General features: G+C 34.8%; 1 protein-coding gene across 1 annotated transcript; it reads right to left on the reverse strand.

Moving 5' to 3' along the window:
- Nucleotides 1-4,851: 4,851 nt before the first annotated feature.
- On the reverse strand, nt 4,852-7,303 carry LOC132549618 (uncharacterized). The gene is made up of 3 exons (XM_060213565.1): nt 6,803-7,303; nt 5,356-5,524; nt 4,852-5,069 (listed from the first exon to the last, which is right to left on the reverse strand). The coding sequence occupies exons 1-3, from the start codon at nt 7,301-7,303 to the stop codon at nt 4,852-4,854; spliced, it is 888 nt and encodes a 295-aa protein (XP_060069548.1).
- Nucleotides 7,304-27,246: the final 19,943 nt, after the last annotated feature.

The raw sequence follows: 27,246 nt of genomic DNA on the forward strand, positions 1-27,246 counted from the left end.
TATTCATAAAACCTAGTGGTCACGTATCAGTTAGCAGTATACATTATATTGAAAATAATAATAAAACACCATCATGTCAGAAAAGTCATAATCCAGTATTCATAAAACCTAGTGGTCACGTATCAGTTAGCAGTATACATTGTATTGAAAATAATGATAAAACACCATCATGTCAGAAAAGTCATAATCCAAATTCAAATTCAAGAAAACTAGGGAAAACTATGAACAAAAGAACGATTTTCACGGTTACTCTTGCAAAAAGAAAAGTCAATAGTAGCTTTATCGACGTCACGTAAATATTGGTCGATCCAAGTGAATTATTCCATGTTCTCAAATGAGAACAAGGTTTACAACAACGGAACCAACAGGTAAACCGACCAGCCACGGAACGCATTGAGTGGAAGCAAGGTTTACATCCCAGTCAGCCGAGTGCGGAATTAATCACTCGTTAGTTTGCCTGTTGGTTCAGTTTTATATACCTCGTTTTCAGTTGAGAATACTTGGATTGACAAACATTTACACGGCGGGTGTCATTGATAAGCCTGAGAACGATTGCTCTTTCAGAACACCATGCATCTTGGCACAACTTTGAAGATATTACCAGAGTTTTATCTCCATTTCCTACCGTATGACTGTACGGCAAGTGATAACATTGATTTTCGAAAACAATATGAATAATGGTTTCCATTTTCCTTGATCAGTTTCTGCAATTAAACAACTTAATTTTGTCGATATATAATATAATGTGTACAATTTTATACTTCTGTATACTGGTTTGTATCAACAGTTACATTCCTTGGTCAAAGATCGGTATTCAAACTCAGTGTTTATAGTACAAGTGTTGGTATTCAAACTTAATGTTTATAATACAAGGATCGGTATTTTGGAGAGAGAGAGAGAGAGAGAGAGAGAGAGAGAGAGAGGGGGGGGGGGGGGGGGGGACAGAGAGAGATAATAGTGGGGAGAGAGAGAATAGTGGGGAGGGAGACAGAGAGTACCCGAGCTAGAGGTTTTATGAGGAAGATCATTGGGGTTTAGACCAACATTGTGGGGAAAAACACAACATATGCAGGTTGTCTGTATATAAGATGAATGGGGATGGGAAAGTGGAAAAACAAAGAGACATAGGAAAGAAAGGAGGAAATTATGAAACCTGAAAATAAGATGGCAGAAACAACAAGGATATCCACCATGACGTTATCTTCTGAAGACTTAGTGAAGGACTAACACTTAGTCTATACAAACCTTTCGTATCTAATCCTATAATTTAATTTTCTTGTCCCTATTTTTGCCAGTAACTTTTTTTCAACTTAACCACTAGCAATGCACTTTTAAATCCTGTAATCATCTTTCATTACGTTAACATGAGCATTTATATGTAATGACATATGTGAACATTTCATTATTTGAAAATATAGCTTTATGATGATAATTTCATTGTCTACTCGATTACTGAGATGGGAGTTATGGTGCAAAAAAAAAAAAAAAAAAAAAATACTTAAAATGGAATTAGATAGCTTTTATTATTGTTTTTTTACTTTTTTACATTCCCACGACAAATGTGTAATTGTCTCTGGTTATGAGCTACAAATTACACAAAGACGGGAGATAACTACTCAAATTCAAAATAAAAAAAACCAAATTAGTTGATAGTCCATGATAAACTTATCTGTACTGGAACCACTGAAGATTTGTACTTGTTGATTTATAAAATGCCAATTTAAAAAGTTTAGCCCAGCTTACTTTGTCCATGGTACTGAAAGAAGTTTTCCACATTTTGGATATTATTTAAGTAGACTAAACATAAACATGTCATTGTAATATGAATGGTTAAAGGAGACTGTTGGTGTTTCTGCTGAATTTCGGATAACGGAGCCATTCGATGTTATTCTTAGGACGCAAACAAAACACAGTGAGTCTGAATATCAGTCAGCGTATCGACCTATGTATGTATGCTACTTGTGCCGCCCGTCTACCCAACTGCTTGTACGTAGCGTATATATCTAGGCCTACACGTGCACACTTCAACAATTTCAGTATGGACATGCAGTCACATGTTTAACACTTGTACCTGACAATGTTCACCCACGCTCCCTCTCCTTTCACCTTGTCAGCTTATGGCCGTTAGTGCAGGCTGTACTGAAGTAGAATGCATACAGGGTTTACAGACGTGTCCAAAGGAACGTATTACTGTATCAACTGACGAATCTAATACAAAGGGAGGTAACTGTTGATACAAACAAGTATACAGAAGTATAAAATGGTACACATATATCAATAAGAATGTTTGCCAGATTTTACTTGCAGAAACTGATACAGGAAAAGGGAAACCATTGTTCATTTGTTTTGGAAAACTAATGTTGTTAACCTTTTTTTGGGTTTTGGTGATAAAACAAATACCAATTTACTCTACCTAGAAATCCAAAAATCTTGCTGTAGCTCCTACAAGTACTGAAAGCATAAAAACATCAGAATAAAAAGAATATATTGACCGTATATATATTGAAATAAAACTAAGAAAAGAGTTTTTGAAAAAATGGAATTTTATTTATCAAGTCAAGGTATGTAAGTATAGAAAAGATGATGATTATATTAAATATTGTGTTCCATAATGAAATACATTGATGTAATCATGTATTAGATGTATAGATTTATGTAATTTCAAAACATTTGATTGAGCAAAAATTGACACTTAGGAAATGTGTCACTTATATACTTAAATCATGTATACTCTTCTTGATCTTTGTTATAGAAGCTGAAAGTATGAGACATGATTTTGTTATGCTCTATAGGTATGGCAAATCGGTTGATTTCACCAACACATGTCCGTGGGAATACCTGTATCATTGAAGTTGTCAATTTCAAGATATGGAATAAGTAAATACATTCTATCGATGGAAAACATTAGATGTTTTACAAAATTTGTAGATTTCACGGCCCTGGGGTCTTACATCCTCCCTTGGGGTGGGTTTTTTTAAAATTTTTAATTAATTTTTTTTTTTTTTTGCTTTTTTATATGGGCAATTTTCGGGGATGAAGGATATTTCTTCAACAGGCAAGTGGAAGAAGAAGTTAGGCAATGGACAAGAAAATTCTGAGTTTTTAGATATAGCTGAACTGTCTTCAGTAGGACACCTGAAGGTTCAGAATTTCGATTATCACACGATTTAGCAGTCTATTCCACTCTAAGATTTAAGCCGCAAAATTCATTTGTAATTTGTCAACTTTTTCAGTGTACGAGTTTTATCACTTAAAATTAAGTAGATTTCAGGTACATTCTGTAGCTGGTGTATGTTGAACTTGTATTATCGTCAAAGGTTAAAGTCACCAAATAGGTCACCAAATTATACTTTATTGTAGTGATTATCATAGACTGTCATTCTTTTCTTTAAAAGTCTTGATATAGGCTTGATGGAAAAAAAATCCCTTTTTTGTTTTGTTGTAGTTAAATAAATAATTCAATATTACGATACTGTGGAATATTGAACAATTTCTGATTATATTGGAAAATTCTGTTAATGCAGTTTTACAAAGCTGCTAAACACCATGGAATAACAGTTCTCGTGCCCATTACAAACATTATAATTTAAAATGCGATGGATGATATTATATCTTAGAAAGGAATCCGAGCTACTTGCATGCACACGCAATACTGAAAGATGACAAGGTATCCTTTATTATTTATACCAGGACTTAGAGATGACACAAAAACGTAATAAAACACCAGTACAGGTGTATGACACAGTAACCTAATTATATACCTGTGCAGAAAGATGACAGGGTATCCTTTATTATATATACCAGTACGTAGAGATGACACAAAAACGTAATTACACACCAGTACAGGTGTATGACTCAGTATCCTAATTATATACCTGTACAGAAAGATGACAAGGTATCCTTTATTTAGATACCAGTACGTAGAGATGACACAAAAACGTAATTATACACCAGTACAGGTGTATGACTCAGTATCCTACTTATATACCTGTACAGAAAGATGACAAGGTATCCTTTATTTAGATACCAGTACGTAGAGATGACACAAAAACGTAATTACACACCAGTACAGGTGTATGACACAGTATCCTAATTATATACCTGTACAGAAAGATGACAAGGTATCCTTTATTTAGATACCAGTACGTAGAGATGACACAAAAACGTAATTAAACACCAGTACAGGTGTATGACTCAGTATCCTAATTATATACCTGTACAGAAAGATGACAAGGTATCCTTTATTATATATACCAGTACGTAGAGATGACACAAAAACGTAATTACACACCAGTACAGGTGTATGACTCAGTAACCTAATTATATACCTGTACAGAAAGATGACAAGGTATCCTTTATTTAGATACCAGTACGTAGAGATGACACAAAAACGTAATTATACACCAGTACAGGTGTATGACTCAGTATCCTAATTATATACCTGTACAGAAAGATGACAAGGTATCCTATATTTAGATACCAGTACGTAGAGATGACACAAAAAACGTAATAAAACAACAGTACATGTGAATGACATTGTTTACCTATTTCTAAGCTAGTGCTGAAGCATGGCACGGCATACCCAAGACTATCAGTAGAAGTATAATACCGAATTTATAATTATATACAACGATGTCACGGTGTATATATATACCACTACAGGAGAATACTACGTTTACGGTATTATATACGTGCACTTTACAATGGTCAATATTTTATAAACACATTCTTTTGATAAATCAATTCACGAATACTCCATTTAAAGCTACTTGGTGTCATTGATATATCGGTCATGTTCGTATTATCTATATGGATAGCACTAATCGCATGTGTACACGGTCGTTCAGTTTATCAAAGTTTATCATATTTTTCTTTCAGATCGTTTGCAATTGCGTCGAAATTTTCATGTAAAAGTCCTTGTATAATTGCATTAAATTTCTGTTCTGTTGTCGTAAGGCTTGTCTTGTAAGCCCATCTCGTTAGCGACTGGTAGATGGCCTCCTTCACGTCACCTTTGTGGTTACACTCTGCCTCCGAAATGATGTTCTCGGAATTCAGCCCACTGTTACCTGTAAGACAAATTAATATTTGTCAAACTGTTGCGGATGTTCATCAAACTGATTGATAAACCTTATAGATTATCGGAAACAGCAAGCCTTAATTATTATCTTTTCTTCCTTAGAATTAAGTTAAGACTATGGATACTATGATAAAGATATGCTGACTAAACGTGAAATTTATCTACTCGCATAGAAATCCGATATTTATTCCAACTTTATGAACAGATCGATGAATTGTTAAAAGTATACACAATTGTCGACATGTTGAATTTACTTGTTGTTTTCACTGACGTACCGATAATAGCTCTCAATACGAATTTCCAATCTTTGGGTGGAATCGAAGTTGTCAAAGTATTGATGACTCTTTCTAGGACAATGGGTATCGTGACCTGCTGATCTTCTGTTGTGCCTGGAAAAGACAAGAAAATGATGTCAATAAAGTCAAAATAGGTAATACTGAATTTCTACCCTCTAAGCAAATCAATTTCAGAAAATTTATTTCAAAAATGAAAATCAAAATTGAAATTATTTTACTTTTATACTTTCACAAAAAATGTAGATTTCCGATTCCAATGTTTCATATCTATTATATTTTGCTGTTATTGTTGCATGAAAAAAGGGAGGAAATCATGCATTTGTCTCCTACATATTTTCCGGTTTTACAGAATGAGTTTCATGGTTATTATAATATGATATTAAGCAGTTAGTGCTTCTATTTCCACTGTTCGTTAACTTTAATAAGGAGTGTAACTGTTTCCCTGGCTGTGTGTAATAAAGTGCGCGTTGATGATCAAAGTTAAAATCTGAAGTATATTTGGCATTGATAAGATTGATTGACGGCTGTAATTGTCATCATTGAGCCTCGCAGTTGATGTTTGAGGCTGTGCGAGTGATAGCGATAGAAATATCTACGGGGAAAATATTATCCAAAAGAAACACAAATGAATAACACATCTTGCTACAAATTCAGATAAAGAATAGCTAAACCATGAATTAAACTGCATCATACATTTGTTTCGTTCCTATAAGACCCGTCAGTGATGCTAAGGGTTAAAAGTCTGAAGCCTTTTGGTATACATCAGACAATTTAAAAAAAACACGTGTATGCTCTGAACCGTGTAGTGCAATATTTGAATGAATAAAAACGGGACATGCAGGGTACGGCAAATCTTACCTCGTGCTGAGCTAGATGTATACAGCCTTGCAGCATCCGGTGACAACGATATCGTCACTAAACATGATGTTGTCGATGAAAATAGATAAAACAGTTGAAATCGGGTCATACAGGTAAAATAAATCTTAAAAGGAAGCTTTGAACATAAATAAATAAATTTTATTTTCACCGATAAGTTTAAGGGAAAAAATCCTACCTTAAATCTTCATATCCAGATGCACGTCTGTTATTGGATTGAATTAACTACAGCGTCAAATTAGTGATGTCCCAGACATGACACTGAATCATGGTACTTACATTATGTTAACCATGCTGATGGACTTTGGCATAACACAAAATACTCACATTGTGTTAAGTTGGCTGAACGATCTCCTATCCCCAAGGACATTGTTGGACTTGCTGCTGTGGCAGTTCCTAAAGGTATACGACAATTTGTTGACACGTTATGTTACTACTTATTTCTGTTAGCTATTAAACACATCTTTATATTTGTTTTGTAGGTAAACAGTAACTGACCTAACGGATTTGAAGTAGTAAATGAAATTCTAAACCATCGTTGTGCCGCTACATTAATGTCTTTGATATACCTACCCTGTGACATCTTCCTAAACGTAAAGTCAGCATCAAAGAAAGTTTCGTAAATCAATTCTCTGTGACCGTCGACTCGGTTGAAGTCTAAGTAACCAAAATGAACTGGTCTGTTTCCTATTTGAGTCTCCACTGGAAAAACGATGTGCTTTTGTAAGCCTTCAAGGAGGAATGTTATAATCATTTGATCTTTTCTGAATCCCAGTGGAAGTTTTATTCCACCTCGTAAGCTGATGCGTATTCTGTCTCCGTCTTCAAGGAAAATGGGTGGTGACCGACAATTTACTAACTCCTCGAACCCGTGCTGCATATCAGAAAGCTTTTCTGTAGTTTCGTTAACCTGTTTACGTTCCACGCATTCTACACGGATGCATTTTCCCTGGTAACTGCAAGCATTTCTTGTTGCAAATACCAAAATGTGGCAATGAAATATTTTACCTAGTGCCATTAGAACACGGAGCTTTCCTGTATCCGTACTCATTTTCTTGTGGTTTCCAAGCTGGATGTTATGACTGTCGATAAGAAAACAAATATACCTTAATGGCTGGGCAGTTACTTAGGTACACAGACATGCATGCAAATGGCATCTTATAACACCCTGTTGTAATCATTTCCAATGAGGACCGATACATGATTATAACATCAAGATGAAAGCAAAGCAACTAGCTTTTTTATCAATAAGTCGACATTTTTTTAGGATCTATTACCTTTCTTTGCTGAAAGTTAATCAAGACGCCCGTGTGCCAACGAACATCTGGCTGTAAGATTCTCTTTAATGATAAAATTATTCTTATGAAAATGTTTAGGCTAACAAAAATCGTCTCTCAAGCTTCCAACAAATCTTTGAGAGTATTGATCATGTACTAAAGGATTAATATTTCTAACGTTGGAACATACAGCTTGAAACAGATTTGATTTTTTCGTTTTATTGAATATTATTTCTACGATACCTGCGTAAATCGTCGACTTTCATGCTGACCGAAAACCATCTACCTTTTTTATTGTAACTCTCGGGGGCGAGTTTGTGTAAAGTCATTTCTTTTAGGTTTTCGCCAGTATGTACACCGACAAAATTGTATTTAGTTAGGTCTGGGTTCGTAGAGTTGTCAAAGAGGTCGAGATCAAGTTGCATTTCCATCTGCTTTTTGAATATTCCTTTTCTGTGCTTAACATGTACTGATTTGGAAGCACCTATAATGCAGGGTTCATGATCAACGTAGAATGGGCCATCATTGTTTTGTGGAATAACCTTGAAATACATGAAAACGCTGTTTGAATAAAAGATTGTACAAACGACACACAAGTTGAGTAATATACAGTATACAATAAATTAATCTGTAACATACAGCAATTTCGTTCGTCTAGGACTTGACAGTGAAGGGCCTAAATTTTGAGGCTTATGAGGCGACCGAAGCAAATATAAAGCTATCGAAGAAAAAGTAAAAAATCTAGATGGGTAGGTGCCAAAGCAATGAAAACAAGTGTTCATGGTAACGGAGACCATTATATAGCCCCTCCCCCATCCCCTCAGGGGCCATTATGTTAAATAAGAAAAACAACGACTTCATCATTGTGGTACTGATGTCAGACAATATCAGTCCTTTTGAAAATCGAATATCTATATACCAATTTTTTTCGGGCTATACCGAAATCGAAGTTTTGATCTATCATGCTGCTGTTAACTGTCAGATGACCGATCGAAGGAAGAAAAAGCTCTCGCCTATCATACATGAAAACTGAATTCCATCCTATAGTTTTCGAGAAATGAGTCGTAAACCTCGCAGGTGAACGAAAGCGGAAGCAATAAGAATAATAACTACAATTGCAACACAACTTGGGAATCCATTTGCTAGCGCCTCAAAATGCACCTCCATACCAAATTTAATGGAAATCGGACGATATATAAAGGTTGGTCGAATGGCACTAGGGCTGCCGAGTAGAATGGGGTCACCTGCCCGACCACGTGGGTTTCCCCGGAGTACACCTGTTTCCTTCCCCTTGCGCGTTTCCATGCGGGACAACAAGAGTGATAAATATAAGTTTAGAAAACTTGTTTCACAAATGTTCTTAATGCAATAAAGTTCAATTTATAAAAGAAAAAATAATATCGACCAATCAAAGGTCAGAAAAAAGCGGCCATTTTTTTCAAAACGTGAAATAAGGGTAGAATAATAATATATATAATGTATATAATAATAATCCGACATATCAATTGTCATGGAAATCGGACAAAGTATAAATTCCGACCAATCATAAACATGCGTGTGGCGGCCATTTTGCATAATACAGTGGATTCCTTTATAAAGACACCTGCGATGATATGATATTATGCATTCTGTCAAATTTATGTTTTTCACACTTTCATGCGCACTGAAAACCATCTATTATTTTAATTGTAACTCATGTGGGTGCGTTTGTGTAAAGTCATTTCATTTGTTTGGTTTTTGCCAATATGTACGCCGACAAAATATTATTTAGTAAGTCTGGGTTCGTAGAATTGTCAAAGAGGTCGAGATCAAATTGGTTTTTCATCTGCGTTTCATGATACTGTTGATGATGATGATATATATATGGTTTGATGATTATCTACTCGAAAGTGTCTGATATATGACGACAAAAGAAGAAAGAACGGAACAATAACAATACTTTTCCCCGACTCTGTTGGGATGATTTCATGATTAGAAAAAGAAACGGAGCAAAAACAATTTGTCCCATCACAAAAATATGAGAGAAGAACAAATCGTTATCGGATTGATAGAGTATATATGAAATATATTCAAACCAAGTTCAATATACCCGCTTTGACTATAATATGACTAAAGACACCTTTGAGTCTTTAAAATATTATGCCATTTATGATAACATAGTGCGGTATGTAACCAATATCATGTTTCCTGACGAAATATATAGAATATTATTAGTATTCATTACAATTAGACCATGTACAATAATCATTCCTTTCAATTCTTGGTACAGTGATGACCGTCTGAACACTAAGTGGAAATTCAATAATTGAACCGCATCAGGTTTGAAGAAAGTGCAATATTTTTACCTGGATATATAGAGTTTCTTTCTGTGTAACACAGTCACGGGGGAAAATTATTTTTATCGTTTCGTCTTCTTTGCATACATATTCTTTTCCCTCTGGTCCAAGTTCGATTCTGTGGGTGATCGGCTCAGAAATCAAAAAGATAATGTCACATGCGCCACCTTTGAATTCAGCAGTATTATCCTGTTTATAAGAAAGTTTCTTAGTATAGAATTTTTTCTGGGCTAAAATCTGAATAAACAGAGATTTACAAATGACATTCCTAAAATAAACGGACAATATGATCATATGTTCTGGAAAAGTAAGCGTATAATATATAAATATTTAAAAAAAAATATCAAAATTAAGATTAACTCGGAGATCTTTCCAACGCAGAACGTAAGTAAAATCCCTTGTACCTGACAAATAATTATGGTAGCTTTACAGACAGCATCAAACATAGGTGAAGAGGTGATTTCTATTTCTGTTGTTTTTTTTTTTTTTTTCTTTGCTTTTGCTTTTGTTTTGTTTTTTTGTTTAGTTTTTCACTCAGACAAACCAGAAGACGATTAACTTTCCATCAAAATGGTCTTAATCGTATGCATTTTTCAATGGTCTCCATGTCACTATTTCATTGGCTAATGCTCTTGTAATATCGTACTATTTAGCACGTATCTTAATATATTTATCTATGATTTAGCAATGATTTCTTGTTGTTAAAAACACTTTAAACTAAATCTTACAAATATTATTTTATGACCAGAAAATAAAGTTTTCATACTACGAAATGAGCAGACACTAATGATGACATAAAACTGATATTAGAAAATACTGACAAACCTATTTATGAGTTGAGTGTGGATGTATTCTCACCTTCAGTTTCACGGATTTTTTCCTCCATCTCATATTTTCCCGGGTATATGCAAAATATCCACAGTGAGGTGAACGATTTACTTTCATGGTAAAAACAATTCGTACGTCATCATTGCAGTTGTCTGGAAAAGGCAAGGTCGCTAGTTGTCCTTCTTCATATATACCATACAAATCTGTAATTAGTCTTGAATCAGCCAGTTCCCCTTTCAATGTAGTCCAATGTGTATTCATCTGTATCTGATCCAGAGGGCGGGAAACGTATGGAACTTTGAATTTGTATTCCTCGGGATAACGAACGACTATCCCATTGTCAAGATCATGTTCAATAATTGCATATCTGCAAAAAAAGTTCAGTACATGAAAAAAAACAGGACTGTACAGCACATGAGGTTAGCTTAAACGAAAAATGCACTATACAGCTGTTTCGCCCTTGATGACATTGAATTGCAAAAGGAGTTCTATGAAGCTTCAAAATTGCTTCACACAAATGAATCATTGTTCAAATTGTAAAATTTATACGCAAAATTAAAACATGGATAACAGACAACAGATGGAGAAAAACTTGATTTTAGCCAAGTTCAAACAGTACCATACAACATGCAGTTCATAAAAACTTCTTCAAAATCTGACCCATGATTAATAGCAACAACATAAAAATTACTCTGTGTGGATATCATACAACACCTAGACTGTATGGTTGCCAATTAACAATTGGGGGCGTTGTTTTGAGCCAGAAAGTCACGACAAACCCTAGCGACATGGGTGATCACGTTGTCCTTCTGCAGCGTACGTTACGTTACTGGATAAGAGGAAGGAAATGTGTTCTCAAGACCTGATCCCGATATGTTACTGTTGTAAGTTTTCTATGGATACACACATGAGGTGTTTTCACGCTTTGAGATATTCCAGCCCATGCATAACAGACCATCCCCCGAATCTATCGCTTTACGTTACCTAAGTGTCTGATATCGCTCACATCGACGTCGATAGACACGTTGTTGTACATCTGACCTGTAAAACGTGACGTGAGATTCGTCAGTGAACAACACGCGTCTCCAATGGCCAAAACGATACTGATTAGGTGCATCTGCAAGCAGCCACTACATTCGAAGTTGGCGTTAAGTAGCCAACAGAAACAGGGACGTCGTAGCTTTAAATGAAACTCCTGCAACCGACTCCTGACCGTTCTTTGACACACTGACCGCCTATGAGTTCCACTAACTTGGCGTTTCCATCGCCGTCTGAAATCGGTAACGGAGTTGCGAGTGACGTATGCCTCCCTCTTAACTTCGCGACGTAACGCGAGGGCGTCAACTCCTGGGAGGGTCATAACATCTCCCTGCGTTTCGTGGACGCCCAACTAGACGGGATATTGCTCATGTACACCATATTGCTGAGTACAGTTCGATGCGAATGACCCAGCTCTACAATCGCTTCGAAAGGAAAAGTTGTGGAGCTGATCTGTACTGTTCCAATGTTCGATATGTAATTATTTTCCAGCAGATTTGGTGAGGGGGTACTCTAAATGCACGCTTTCCTCAAAAATCTGCAGAAGGAATACAGCGTCGAGCGGGGATACGAGCGATTATTTTAACAGTGCCCGGATGAATCTCGGTGTCAAATTTAATTAAATTTCGTCCATGTGTCTTAAAGTTATATTACAAAATCCCGTATTTTTCCTCACTATCATACTGTAATAATCAATACCTATCTCCAAAGGAAAACATGACGAGAACCTTGGGTAAATAAATTATGGCTCTTTAAGAAACATAATGTTTTTGAGAAATTTCTGTGAGTTTGACCCATTTCGGTTCCGCCCATCAGCCTCTACAGGTCCTTTTTATTAACTACCATCGCCGATACTTGTTTATCGTTATAATATGTTCCTTTTTAGATAATACAACCTACAAAAATGTTCGAATATGATACTAAAATAACAATACAATTCAGAATCAATAAACCAAGACAAAAATAAAATACCATCTAATAAAAATTCCATGGCATAAACATACAAATCTACTACAATACTTATGAGATGTCGCATGTAACGTGAAAACATAACAGCTTAAATAACATAAATATATATAATAAATATACCGTGTTAAAAATATGCCATAAAATATTATTATATATTTAGAAACAAAATTCGTTTTTTGTTTCTTTTTTGTCCTTTTTAATGCAAAACTCTTGTTATTTTGTAATAATTGATATTCTTAGGATATGAAAGTTGAACTTACCTTGGATAAAAGTCATCGTCATAACTATTGTCATCTGTATCAGTATCTGAATGTCCTTCTATTTCTCTGATTAACGAAACATTTGCATTAGACAAAGGAATACATAAATATTCAAGTAAAAACAAAACTCAAATACGGGGAGAGGGGAGTTAACTAGTACACGCCTGCTAGAATATAGATCAATGTTAATAGAACGAACATAAAAAACTCAGTAAATTCTGTATCTAATTAACAGAGCCTAGTATCGCATTTAAATTTGTTGATATAATACAGATATTTACACGAATTGTTAAGATACATAACAAAACAACACAATGTAAACGAACAAACTCCCACAATCCGTTCTATAAAAACGCAAAATATGTGTCTCTATTGACAGCAACAAAATCATACAACATAATTAACAAAACAATAGAAATAGAAATATGTCAAATATCCCGACGTATTTCAAGTGACATTACTAGAATAATTTGAATACTCCATTTTTTCCTCTTTAGTGTATTACTGTTTAAACAGTAAGAGTCAATTCTGAAACATAACATTCCATAATTGCCCTTTAAATATAAGTTATCAACACATTTCAATATTCCAACCGAATCCCAGGGACAGTTTTATACGAATAAAATGATAACGCAAAACAACAAAATCGGCGCTCGAATTCGGCATTAAACAAGTGCAACTAGATATCTAATTATTCCAGCTTGGGGATAAATTTTGTTGGCACTTTGAAACAGAATTAAAACCAAGAACTCGTATGCAACACTTACTTTTCATCAGTTTCCTTTAATTCCTCTTCTATGATACTGTCAGCAGCCTGTTCATTGATATCCCCAAATTGATTGTTAAAGGTCACTTGCGTTGAAAACCTGTGATGCATTATTCAAAGTGTTCCCAAATCAAGCATAATTTTTAATGTTTTTGCCTTCAATGACCCAATACCTTTTTATGCAAGAGAATAAATCATTTTTAGAATTCTTAATTCTGTTAATTCCATAGTATTTATTGGGTGGACATCCTAGAAGGCAAAATCCATTGATATGAAGATTTTACAAACGACTTACAAGTGGATAACGTATTTTGATACAAATAATACAAACTTTATCACACAGCTGTTTCATCCTTCTAGGCGACTGAGGAAAATTCAAAGTTTCCGTAAGAAAAGTTAAATTTAGATGGAGGCGTACACTAGCCCCATATCATTTTCTAATTGAAGAATAGAAAATCACATGTTTTCAAATGTAGCGTAGTTTGTCTATACATATCATATATTAACTGATTTGCAGAATTAGCATTCATGAGAAAGGTTTGTATATGTATATGTAAGTATACAACACAAATCAGTATCTAGCATACACTTTAAAAATAGCCTTAATGATATCAAAAGTAGATAAAAATATAACCAAAAGAAAGATGTACTCCAAAACACTTGGAAAACTATAAAGAAAGCAAGCAAAAAGAAACTTTTCTGACGAATAGGTTTTCTAAAATGGCAAAGCGTAACCATCGACGAAACAGCCATACCGCCTAATGAATATCGAGTAGTAAACACAAGTGAATCTTTCAATGCTATAGAATTAGATACAGTAGAGCCAAACAATAAATTAAACTGCATCGTACAGCTGTTTTGTCCTTCTAGGACTCGTCAGTGATGCTAAGAGGTTAACTATTGAAGCGTAGGAGGCGACTGAGGACTGAGGGCTGATCGAAAAAAAAATATCAAAATGATAATACAAAAGAAAACATATAATTTCTTTGTTTATGAAACCGTATGACTTTTCCCTAGATTACATCTTCCTGAGCAATCTGTTGATGGTGTATCTGTTATCTGTTTATAACTTTCATAACAGTGCCGATATCTTGAACACTAAACATAATTATCTGACATGGATGAGCAAACCGTGTTTCATTTCATTGATTATATGCAGTTAATTTACATAGACATGTCCTAAAATCATCAAGACAATACCAACAAGTCAACATCATTATTCCAAACTGAAATTCCGTAAAACTAGGGCAAAATATGAAAGATTTACACAGAGACCAGATGATCGCCTTTCTGACTACAGCATTTGTGCCGTATCAATTAATTACATTTAGCCACGCTAAAATTAAAACCTATTGTTGTTTGGTATATTTAAAAACTTTCATTATTTTTTTTACGTTCTTGAACCATAACACAAAAAAGGAAGTACAACACAGTCCTGGCAGTGCTTGCAGAACAGATTGTATCTTTTTTATTTATCGTAGACTCTTTTCGTTCAGTATCTTTCAATACTGCATTGGGCAGTCATTGAATGATAACATGACAAAAAATGACCAATAAGAATGTTTGTTCCATGAAGAATTAAATTATCCAATCAGTTCAAACTAGACAAACCGAGTTAAAGTGTTGAAAAAATGTACATGTAGCAAAATGAAATGAAAGTCAATATTGTAAAAATGTATAAAAGTGATATGCATATATTTGAATACGGGCAGATGTAATACAGCATGAACTCATATATGATGATCTCATCAAAGTTAGTGTATAATGGTAAAAGTGACAGCTCGGTAAATAAAGAAATAAGTCATTTTTTAATACTTTGAATACTCCTAAATGGACTTCGATTAAATTAACATTAATATAGCTTCTAACACATCTGGATATCTACCTGACCAATCATACATGAATAAGTTAAGAGATTTACATGATATAAATATTCATTTATTTCTTATAGAAGTACTCTCCACTCAAGTGATCAGCTACTATTAAGTACATAAATTCTATAAGATGTATCACCGATTTGTTCGCAATAAAAAGAAGAAAACACGCAATATGGTATATCACTGTAGTGACAGCTGTTACAAAAGACCCAGAAACTATTTTCGTTAAGGTAAATAATGTCGACAGAATGTTCAGGGAAAACATTCGTTTGTTTACAGTACTACGACAACAGAAAAGAAAGCGCCAAAACAAAAAGATACAGTTTTTCCTAATTCATAAATGATATGAAGATTTATCTTTGATCAAGAATTCCTCGTTTAAGGGAATCTTATTGTGGCTGTTTGAACTTAGTTATCTACTTGAACTGTAGCGTGCAACATATTCAGTTCAAGTTTCTAAATTCCTATTCAATGAATAATGCATCTTTAAAGCAAACATTAGTGACAATAAAGAAAATATTTAAGTGTCTGGACGTTGATTGTTGTACCAAAGCATTAACATGTGGATCTTGCAAACTTGAATGCTAATGTATTTATTTCATCTTTTAAACCACAGACTGATGATTAGTTTAGGGTAAAAATGATAGTGATAAACATTAAAGTTCCTCTATGTATATCAGTGTTAGTTACTTTGCATGCGCTGGCTTGAAAACTAGACATTACCTGTTTTGTCTCATGTCCTCTGGTTCTGTTAAAGTTTCCATCTCAGGTTTACATGGATACCTTTAAAACAATGGTAATGTTTCATTTGACTCGTAATCGTTCCAACAGAAAGCAGAAAACTTATGAATAATCAAAACTAAAAAACGGAAGTCATATGTTAATAAAGTACAAATTCAACTAACGTTTTCCTAACTATTAGAAAGACAAATAGGAAATATATCGGAGTGTTAATAATTCCCACCCGGGAACAGAAAGATTAGAAAAAGTTGTGTGAAATGAAGCTCCAGTCATTCGCTGAATCAGAAGATAAACACAATCAATATTAACCAAGCAGATATCAAGTCATATGTAGTCTTATGTACTGTTCTTCCTCCTTCCTTACTTTTCTTTTCTGGTAATCTTCGCCATTTTGAAACATGTATTAGGTGATACTAAGATCTATACAATGGAGAAATCCCTCAGTTTCCCAGCAATACTCAGCTGTAGCAGCAATACGGGATGTTGTCCATATAAATCTACAACTTATTTGTCCCAAACTGTATACATCCTTGACGTACTGAGACATGCGAATTGTAATGCAGTATTGAGCGATCCCGTGCAATATTTCCTACACTATACACCGACACGGTGATGTTACGTATGGAAGACACCTACAGACGTGGCCAATGTTTGCCAATTATAAATCACAAAAGACAAACGCGTGAGAATGATATAATGTGGTCGATAGATATTTCTGTTGTCATGTACCTTATAATATGCTAAGGATTATCCTGTGGCGAGAATATTGATTACAATCAAAAAGTGTATTAAAACGTTTTAAATGTAAGCTGGTTTTGAGACCTATGTTATAAAGGAACAACAAAAACCCAGGTTGAATACCCTTGCACCCCTATCCCTACATAATGAAATTTAAAAAAAAACATCTTTCAATAGAAATAAAAATAAAAAATACATTACAATAATTATCAAATATATCTGATTATTTCAGAGAAATGTCGCGTGCATTTGTATCACTATTCGAGTGAATTAAAACGTTGCAGTTCAATGACAACACCGGGTTCTAAAAATCCACCAGCAGCGTTTCTAAAAGATTGGTATATTATACAAAGATAATCTTGGTAAACGAATAAAGATACTTTTTTCCACTTATTATCTTTTTAGTTTCAGATTTTTGTTGTTGTCTTGAGTTTTTCGAGATACACTTGGATTGGCACTAGCAACGTGATCTGGATATTTGATCACATGATCACTTGCTTTGATCCTAGGGCTTTTCATTTGACTTATCAGGTCATAGAACAATCCTGCGATGACAAGCAATAATTGTAAGTGTTGAAAAATTCCATGGGGCATGTTTCCTTAACACAACATGTCAATACATGTGAATATAACAATCAGGAGGTTTAAAAAATGTCACCTTAAAGTGATAATAAAATGGAAAAATTGACAAGCATGCCATCAAACACAACTTTTAATTCTCGGTGTATATTCCGTTAAATAAAATTATTGTGACTAATTGTAATGCTTGTAAATCATGCAGAGGAAGGCAATATGAACATTTAATGTGGTACAGATCTCTTTTACGCGATTGATCACAATTTATATTATAAATGCAGGAAAACGACACTTGCAAAAATAGATTATTTCCGGTATGTGAATTCAGACAACCCTGGCATTCGCTCTTACCAGACAGGTTTGTAGCAAAACGTCAATAAATTTAACCGTGCTCATGTGGTACAGACATCTTTATCACTCAAGGTGAAGATTTAAGGTTTGATGAATGTCATCTAGTACGTGATGATTACAACGTCAGTGAGCATGGGTAAGGAAACATCGTCAAACTGGCTTTTCCACTTGACAAGTTACATTGTCGATGATAAACAATTTACGTACGGATTGAATTTAGCTTTGGTCTATTTCATGGAATGGTGAAATGATTTGCTCTTGGGACAAATTGAACATAAATCGTGAGACAAAGAGGTATGTCTTTTTATTATGACGGAACACCTTGGTCCATTAACTTGGTCAATCTAAACATACGTGACCGTTGACGACAGGTAAACGCGCATTCCGAATCAACGTGTCTGAATATAGAAATATGCGTCCCGAAAACAAAACAAAAATATATATTATAACATGTGACCTTTCACAATCCTTAATATACAATGAACATGGCGATGGCACTTGACCCCTAACACTATCTAGTTGGACTCTTCAACTTTAAGTATTAACGTGTAACTCATCAGGTGCGTCTATGTCACCTGAGACAATAGGTCGGGTTTTCGCCTGTAATCGTCGAAATGCATATGAATAAGAATAATAATTCAATTACACGACACTCGCTGCTAGAGTTAGTATTTGAAATAGATTAATTGAATTGTTTTGAAACAACGATTAACGTATCAGTAATGTCTTGTGTTTTATACTTGGATAAAGAAACCATCGACATTTTAGATAAATATTTAAGATTGGAAAGCAAATCAATGCGCGTGATACTTTTGTACAATTTGAGTTTGGTCTTGTCACACCTGATAAAGTTCAGTTACCTAAAACTTGATACATGCGCGCGCTGTATTTAAAAAAATACAGAGCCAGGGAATATCTCATGTTTTAGTACATCTCTTTAATGATAGTAACTTTGGCGATCTATAAGAATGATTCATGATACGTAGCATAGACGTTTTTTCTGATGATAACATTTGGATATAACTCACTGAAATTGTCCGAATTCACCAAAATAGAAGATTCATCTTTCTAAATTGACATGTTAGTAACATGTCTACCGAAAAGTTATATGAATTGCAAATTGGTTTCAAACTCAACTCGACTCATCACCCATGAAATCGATCAACGCTCTCTTTTAACAACAGACCTCGTCATCTTAAGTAAAGACATAAATGAAATGCATTAAATATTATATTAATTTAATGTTTATTTAACTGGTTCCCCTACCTGTGTTAGCAGTTATTCATGTAAAAATTCTTACTCTTCCTGTTTTTGTTGCTAAGTCCACTTCATGATAAGATAAGACATAAGTGACAACCATCTGGGCACACTTCTGCATGGAAGGGTTTATCTAACATTAAAAGAGACCGAAACTATTTTTGAATCTGTTGAAATATTTCTTCGTGCAAGTAACATATATTTGATATCGTCTTACAGAACAGGTGACAATACTGTACAGTCTATACTTTTGTAATATTTGGGTGGGTGTTGTACGCTGTGATATCAGGGGAAAGATATTGGTTACAATCAAATGGTAGCAATTACTGTTTGTCTAATGCTGAATATTCTCAATCAATAAAACTGAATTATTAATATGTACAAATGATTCTGACTAGAAATGACTATAAGTAACGCACGTCCGGCCTGATGCATGAACCCTAACGATGATATGTACAACGCATGCGTCCGGCCTGACGCATGAGCCCTAACAATGATATATACAACGCATGCGTCCGGCCTGACGCATGAGCCCTAACAAGGATATATACAACGCATGCGTTCTGCTTGGTGCATGAGCCCTGACAACGATATGTACAACGCTTGCGTCCGGCCTGACGCATGAGCACTTTCAACGATATGTACAACGCATTCGTCCGGCCTGACGCATGAGCCCTAACAATGATATATACAACGCATGCGTCCGGCCTGACGCATGAGCCCTAACAACGATGTGTACAACGCATGCGTCATCCTTAGCGCATGTACCCTAATATTTTAATGGCACAGTATTGATTGATAACTCGTGTGTTATTTCTATGTATACCTTACTATAAACAGTACTACCAAAGTAATCAGAAAGACTCACGGATCACTATATATCCGCCCATACGTTATGTATCCACTAAACAAACGGCAAACCCTGCACAGGTCAAAAAAAAAAAGTAAGCACAAGCTAAGATTATACAAGTACGTAATCTAACCTTGAACGTCTATACTGGCTGACTGTCTCATTTAAAGACGACTATCGCGAACATTCTCTGCTTTTATACTGTTTGCGAGCCTCGTTTTGACTTTAATAGGATCAGTGCTTCACAGCGTTTGAAACAGTGGTTTAGAAATCTACATTGACAACCCGAAAGTAAATCCCTATATCAAAGTGTAACAGCTAGCTATGTATCGGTAAGGCTGCCAGCTTTAATGATATAACAATACTCTATTTCACTATACTTCCTTGTCTTTCTACCCAGGCTGTCCTATCACTACCTTTTCTAGAAAATCGTGTCATAAGTGTTTTGGTTTTGATTACATGAACATTATAAAATGTATATTATTTTCTGTTTGGTGCTGTGCAACAATACCTAGAAGGAACGAGATGTACATTACAGCAATCATGAACATTTGCATGGGCAATTTGGAAAGTGGTAGTGTCTGGAATGTGTGTAGTTAGTATGTGGCCAGGCAATTATGTTATATATCATATATTACTAAACAATATATATTTTTGAACATGGTAAGAATTGCTGTAATATATTCTTATTATGTCCAATCCTTTTGCTTGTTTTAGAAGTAATAAAACATGTTTAAGCTAAAGCAAGATTCAATCCATTTGTTTCAGTAAAAGGCTTTTCTGTTCCTTTTTTCGTTATTCTTTCACATATCAATGCTATTCTGGTCGAATTCATAGACAAATGAAACGGGCAAAAGTTGATAGTTGCATTGAGCCAAACATCAGTAGAAACTGAAATATTTCAGTTCAAATGCACGATATTATCAGCACCGGTGGGTCGCGTCATGACATTTATGACCGCTATAAATGACACAGCTGTGTAGGCAATTATTATAGTACGCGCATTGCCATTTCCGTTATCGTTTGATCTCAATTTGTCCGTTTGACAACAATTTTCACTGGATACTTAGCGCCAACCCCCAAGATGACAAGTTCAAGATGAAAAGAACAAGATGACAATAACAAGATGTCATATACGATGTCAAGTACAATATGACAAGTACAATATGACAAGTAAAAGATGACAAGTATAATATGACAAAAACAAAATGACAAATACAAGGTGACAAGAATAAAATGACAAATAAAAGATGACAAGAAAAAAATGACAGGTGCAAGATGACAAGTATACGATGACAAGTACAAGATGATAAGTACAAGATGACAAATACAAGATGACAAGTACAAGATGACAAGTACAAGATGACAAGAATAAGATGAAAAGAACTAGATGACTAGAACAAGATGACGGGAACAAAATGACAGGAAAAAGAGGGCAAGTAAACGATGACAAATTCAAGATGACAAGTACTAGATGACAAGATCAAGATGACAGGGAACAAGACCACAGGAACAAAAGGACAAATACAAGGTGTCAAATACAAAATGACAAAAACAAGATGACAAGTACAAGAGGACAAGAACAAAAAGACAAATAAAAGATGACAAGAACAAAATGACAGGTGCAAGATGACAAGTATACGATGACAAGTATAAGATGATAAAACTAAGATGACCGGAACAAAATGACAGGAAAAAGAGGACAAGTAAACGATGACAAATTCAAGATGACAAGCACAAGATGACAAGAACAGGTTGATAAATACCAGATGACAAGTACAAGACGACAAGTACAAGGTGACAAGAACAAAATGACAAATACAAAGTGACAAGAATAAGACGACAAGAACTAGATGACAAGAACAAGATGACAGGAACAAGACCAAAGAAACAAAATGACAAATACAATATGACAAGTGTAAGATGACAAATTCAAGATGACAAGCACAAGTTGATAAATACCAGATGACAAGTACAGGACGACAACGACAAGTACAATGTGACAAATACAAGATGAAAAGAACTAGATGATAAGAACAAGATGACAAAGATAAGATAATAAATAAAGGGTTACAAGTGCAAGATGATAAGTACAATATGACAAGTAAAAGGTGACAAAAACAAGATGACAAATACAAGATGACAAAAACGAGATGACAAAAACGAGATGACAAGTACAAAATGACAGGTGCAAGATGGCAGGTATACTATGACAAGTACAAGGTGAGTGACACATACAAGATGACAAGTACAAGATGACAAATATAAGATGACAAATTCAAGGTGGCAAGTACAAGATGACAAGAACAAGATGACAAGTACAAGACGACAAGTACAAGATGACAAGAAACAAAATGACAAATACAAAGTGACAAGAATAAGATGACAAGAAGAAGATGACAAAAACAAGATGACAAATACAAGATGACAAATACAATATGACAAGTACAAGGTGACAAGTATAAGATGACACGAAACAAAATGACAAATACAAAGTGACAAGGATAAGATGACAAGAAGAAGATGACACGTACAAGACGACAAGTACAAGACGACAAGTAGAAGATGACAAAATCAAGGTGGCAAGTAAAAGATGACAAATACAAGATGACAAGGTCAAGATGACAAGTAAAATATGACGAATACAAGATGACAAAAACAAGATGACAAGGTCAAGATGACTAATACAAGATGACAAGGTCAAGATGACAAGCGCAAGATGACAAATACAAGATGACAAGGTCAAGATGACAAGTGAAAGATGACGAATACAAGATGACAAGTACAAGATGACGAATACAAGATGACAATTAAAAGGTGACAATTGAAAGACGACATGTACAAGATGACAATTACAAGATGACAAGGTCAAGATGACAAGAACAAGATGACAAGTACAAGATGACAAATATAAGATGACAAGTACAAGATGACAAGTAAAAGGTGCCAAGAACAAGATGACAAAAACAAAATGACAAATATAAAATGATAAAAACAAGATGACAAGTACGCGATGGCAAGTACAAGATGACAAGTACAAAATGACTAATACAAGATGACAATGTCAAGATTACAAAATGACAAGTACAAGATGACAAGTAAAAGATGTCAAGTACAAGGTGACAAGTACAAGATGACGAATACAAGGTGACAAGTTCAAGATGACAAGTACAAAATGACAAGTTCAAGATGACAAGAACAAGATGAAAAGTAAAAGATGACAAAATCAAGGTGGCAAGTAAAAGATGACGAATACAAGGTGACAAGTTCAAGATGACAAGGTCATGATGACAAGGTCAAGATGACAAGAACAAGATGACAAGTACAAGATGACAAGAACAAGATGACAAGAACAAGATGACAAATTCAATATGGCAAGTACAAGATGACAAGAACAAGATGACAAGTACAAGACGACAAGTACAAGATGACAAGAAACAAAATGACAAATACAAAGTGACAAGCACATGATGACAAGAACAAGTTGATTAATATCACATGACAAGTACAAGACGACAAGTACAAGGTGACAAGTACAAGATGACAATAACAAGATAAGAACAAGATGACAAATTCAAGGTGGCAAGTACAAGATGGCAAGTTCAAGATGAAAAGGTCAAGATGACAAGGTCAAGATGACAAGAACAAGATGACAAATACAAGGTGACAAGTTCAAGATGACAAGTACTAGATGGCAAGTTCAAGATGATAAGGTCATGATGACAAGGTCAAGATGCCAAGACCAAGATGACAAGTAAAAGATGACAAGAACAAGGTGACAAGAACAAGATGACAAGTAAAAAATGTCAAGTACAAGGTGACAAGTACAAAATGACAATAACAAGATGATAAGAACAAGATGACAAATTCAAGGTGGCAAGTACAAGATGGCAAGTTCAAGATGACAAGGTCAAGATGATAAGGTCAAGATGCCAAGACCAAGATGACAAGTAAAAGATGACAAGAACAAGGTGACAAGAACAAGATGACAAATTCAAGGTGGCAAGTACAAGATGGCAAGTTCAAGATGACAAGGTCAAGATGACAAGGTCAAGATGACAAGAACAAGATGACAAATACAAGGTGACAAGTTCAAGATGACAAGTACTAGATGGCAAGTTCAAGATGATAAGGTCATGATGACAAGGTCAAGATGCCAAGACCAAGATGACAAGTAAAAGATGACAAGAACAAGGTGACCAGTAAAAGATGTCGTATAAACGATGGCAAGTACAAGATGACAAATATAAGATGACAAGTACAAGATGACAAGTAAAAGGTGCCAAGAACAAGATGACAAAAACAAAATGACAAATATAAAATGATAAAAACAAGATGACAAGTACGCGATGGCAAGTACAAGATGACAAGTACAAAATGACTAATACAAGATGACAATGTCAAGATTACAAAATGACAAGTACAAGATGACAAGTAAAAGATGTCAAGTACAAGGTGACAAGTACAAGATGACGAATACAAGGTGACAAGTTCAAGATGACAAGTACAAAATGACAAGTTCAAGATGACAAGAACAAGATGAAAAGTAAAAGATGACAAAATCAAGGTGGCAAGTAAAAGATGAAGAATACAAGGTGACAAGTTCAAGATGACAAGGTCATGATGACAAGGTCAAGATGACAAGAACAAGATGACAAGTACAAGATGACAAGAACAAGATGACAAGAACAAGATGACAAATTCAATATGGCAAGTACAAGATGACAAGAACAAGATGACAAGTACAAGACGACAAGTACAAGATGACAAGAAACAAAATGACAAATACAAAGTGACAAGCACATGATGACAAGAACAAGTTGATTAATATCACATGACAAGTACAAGACGACAAGTACAAGGTGACAAGTACAAGATGACAATAACAAGATAAGAACAAGATGACAAATTCAAGGTGGCAAGTACAAGATGGCAAGTTCAAGATGAAAAGGTCAAGATGACAAGGTCAAGATGACAAGAACAAGATGACAAATACAAGGTGACAAGTTCAAGATGACAAGTACTAGATGGCAAGTTCAAGATGATAAGGTCATGATGACAAGGTCAAGATGCCAAGACCAAGATGACAAGTAAAAGATGACAAGAACAAGGTGACAAGAACAAGATGACAAGTAAAAAATGTCAAGTACAAGGTGACAAGTACAAAATGACAATAACAAGATGATAAGAACAAGATGACAAATTCAAGGTGGCAAGTACAAGATGGCAAGTTCAAGATGACAAGGTCAAGATGATAAGGTCAAGATGCCAAGACCAAGATGACAAGTAAAAGATGACAAGAACAAGGTGACAAGAACAAGATGACAAATTCAGGTGGCAAGTACAAGATGGCAAGTTCAAGATGACAAGGTCAAGATGACAAGGTCAAGATGACAAGAACAAGATGACAAATACAAGGTGACAAGTTCAAGATGACAAGTACTAGATGGCAAGTTCAAGATGATAAGGTCATGATGACAAGGTCAAGATGCCAAGACCAAGATGACAAGTAAAAGATGACAAGAACAAGGTGACCAGTAAAAGATGTCGTATAAACGATGGCAAGTACAAGATGACAAATACAAGGTGACAAGGTCAAGATGACAAGTAAAAGATGACGAATACACGATGGCATATACAATATGACAAATACAAGATGACAAGGTCATGAAGACAAATACAAGATGTCAAGTAAAAGATGACGAATACAAGATGACAAGTACAAGATGACGAATACAAGATGACAAATAAAAGGTGACAAGTACTAGATGACAAGATCAAGATGACAGGGAACAAGACCACAGGAACAAAAGGACAAATACAAGGTGTCAAATACAAAATGACAAAAACAAGATGACAAGTACAAGAGGACAAGAACAAAAAGACAAATAAAAGATGACAAGAACAAAATGACAGGTGCAAGATGACAAGTATACGATGACAAGTATAAGATGATAAAACTAAGATGACCGGAACAAAATGACAGGAAAAAGAGGACAAGTAAACGATGACAAATTCAAGATGACAAGCACAAGATGACAAGAACAGGTTGATAAATACCAGATGACAAGTACAAGACGACAAGTACAAGGTGACAAGAACAAAATGACAAATACAAAGTGACAAGAATAAGACGACAAGAACTAGATGACAAGAACAAGATGACAGGAACAAGACCAAAGAAACAAAATGACAAATACAATATGACAAGTGTAAGATGACAAATTCAAGATGACAAGCACAAGTTGATAAATACCAGATGACAAGTACAGGACGACAACGACAAGTACAATGTGACAAATACAAGATGAAAAGAACTAGATGATAAGAACAAGATGACAATAATAAGATAATAAATAAAGGGTTACAAGTGCAAGATGATAAGTACAATATGACAGGTAAAAGGTGACAAAAACAAGATGACAAATACAAGATGACAAAAACGAGATGACAAAAACGAGATGACAAGTACAAAATGACAGGTGCAAGATGGCAGGTATACTATGACAAGTACAAGGTGAGTGACACATACAAGATGACAAGTACAAGATGACAAATATAAGATGACAAATTCAAGGTGGCAAGTACAAGATGACAAGAACAAGATGACAAGTACAAGACGACAAGTACAAGATGACAAGAAACAAAATGACAAATACAAAGTGACAAGAATAAGATGACAAGAAGAAGATGACAAAAACAAGATGACAAATACAAGATGACAAATACAATATGACAAGTACAAGGTGACAAGTATAAGATGACACGAAACAAAATGACAAATACAAAGTGACAAGGATAAGATGACAAGAAGAAGATGACACGTACAAGACGACAAGTACAAGACGACAAGTAGAAGATGACAAAATCAAGGTGGCAAGTAAAAGATGACAAATACAAGATGACAAGGTCAAGATGACAAGTAAAATATGACGAATACAAGATGACAAAAACAAGATGACAAGGTCAAGATGACTAATACAAGATGACAAGTCCACGATGACAAGCGCAAGATGACAAATATAAGATGACAAGTACAAGATGACAAGTAAAAGGTGCCAAGAACAAGATGACAAAAACAAAATGACAAATATAAAATGATAAAAACAAGATGACAAGTACGCGATGGC

This window comes from Ylistrum balloti, unplaced genomic scaffold, assembly GCF_031769215.1.
Source record: "Ylistrum balloti isolate Yb309-2 unplaced genomic scaffold, AGI_CSIRO_Ybal_v1 Utg370070, whole genome shotgun sequence".
Taxonomy (NCBI): Eukaryota; Metazoa; Mollusca; class Bivalvia; order Pectinida; family Pectinidae; genus Ylistrum; species Ylistrum balloti.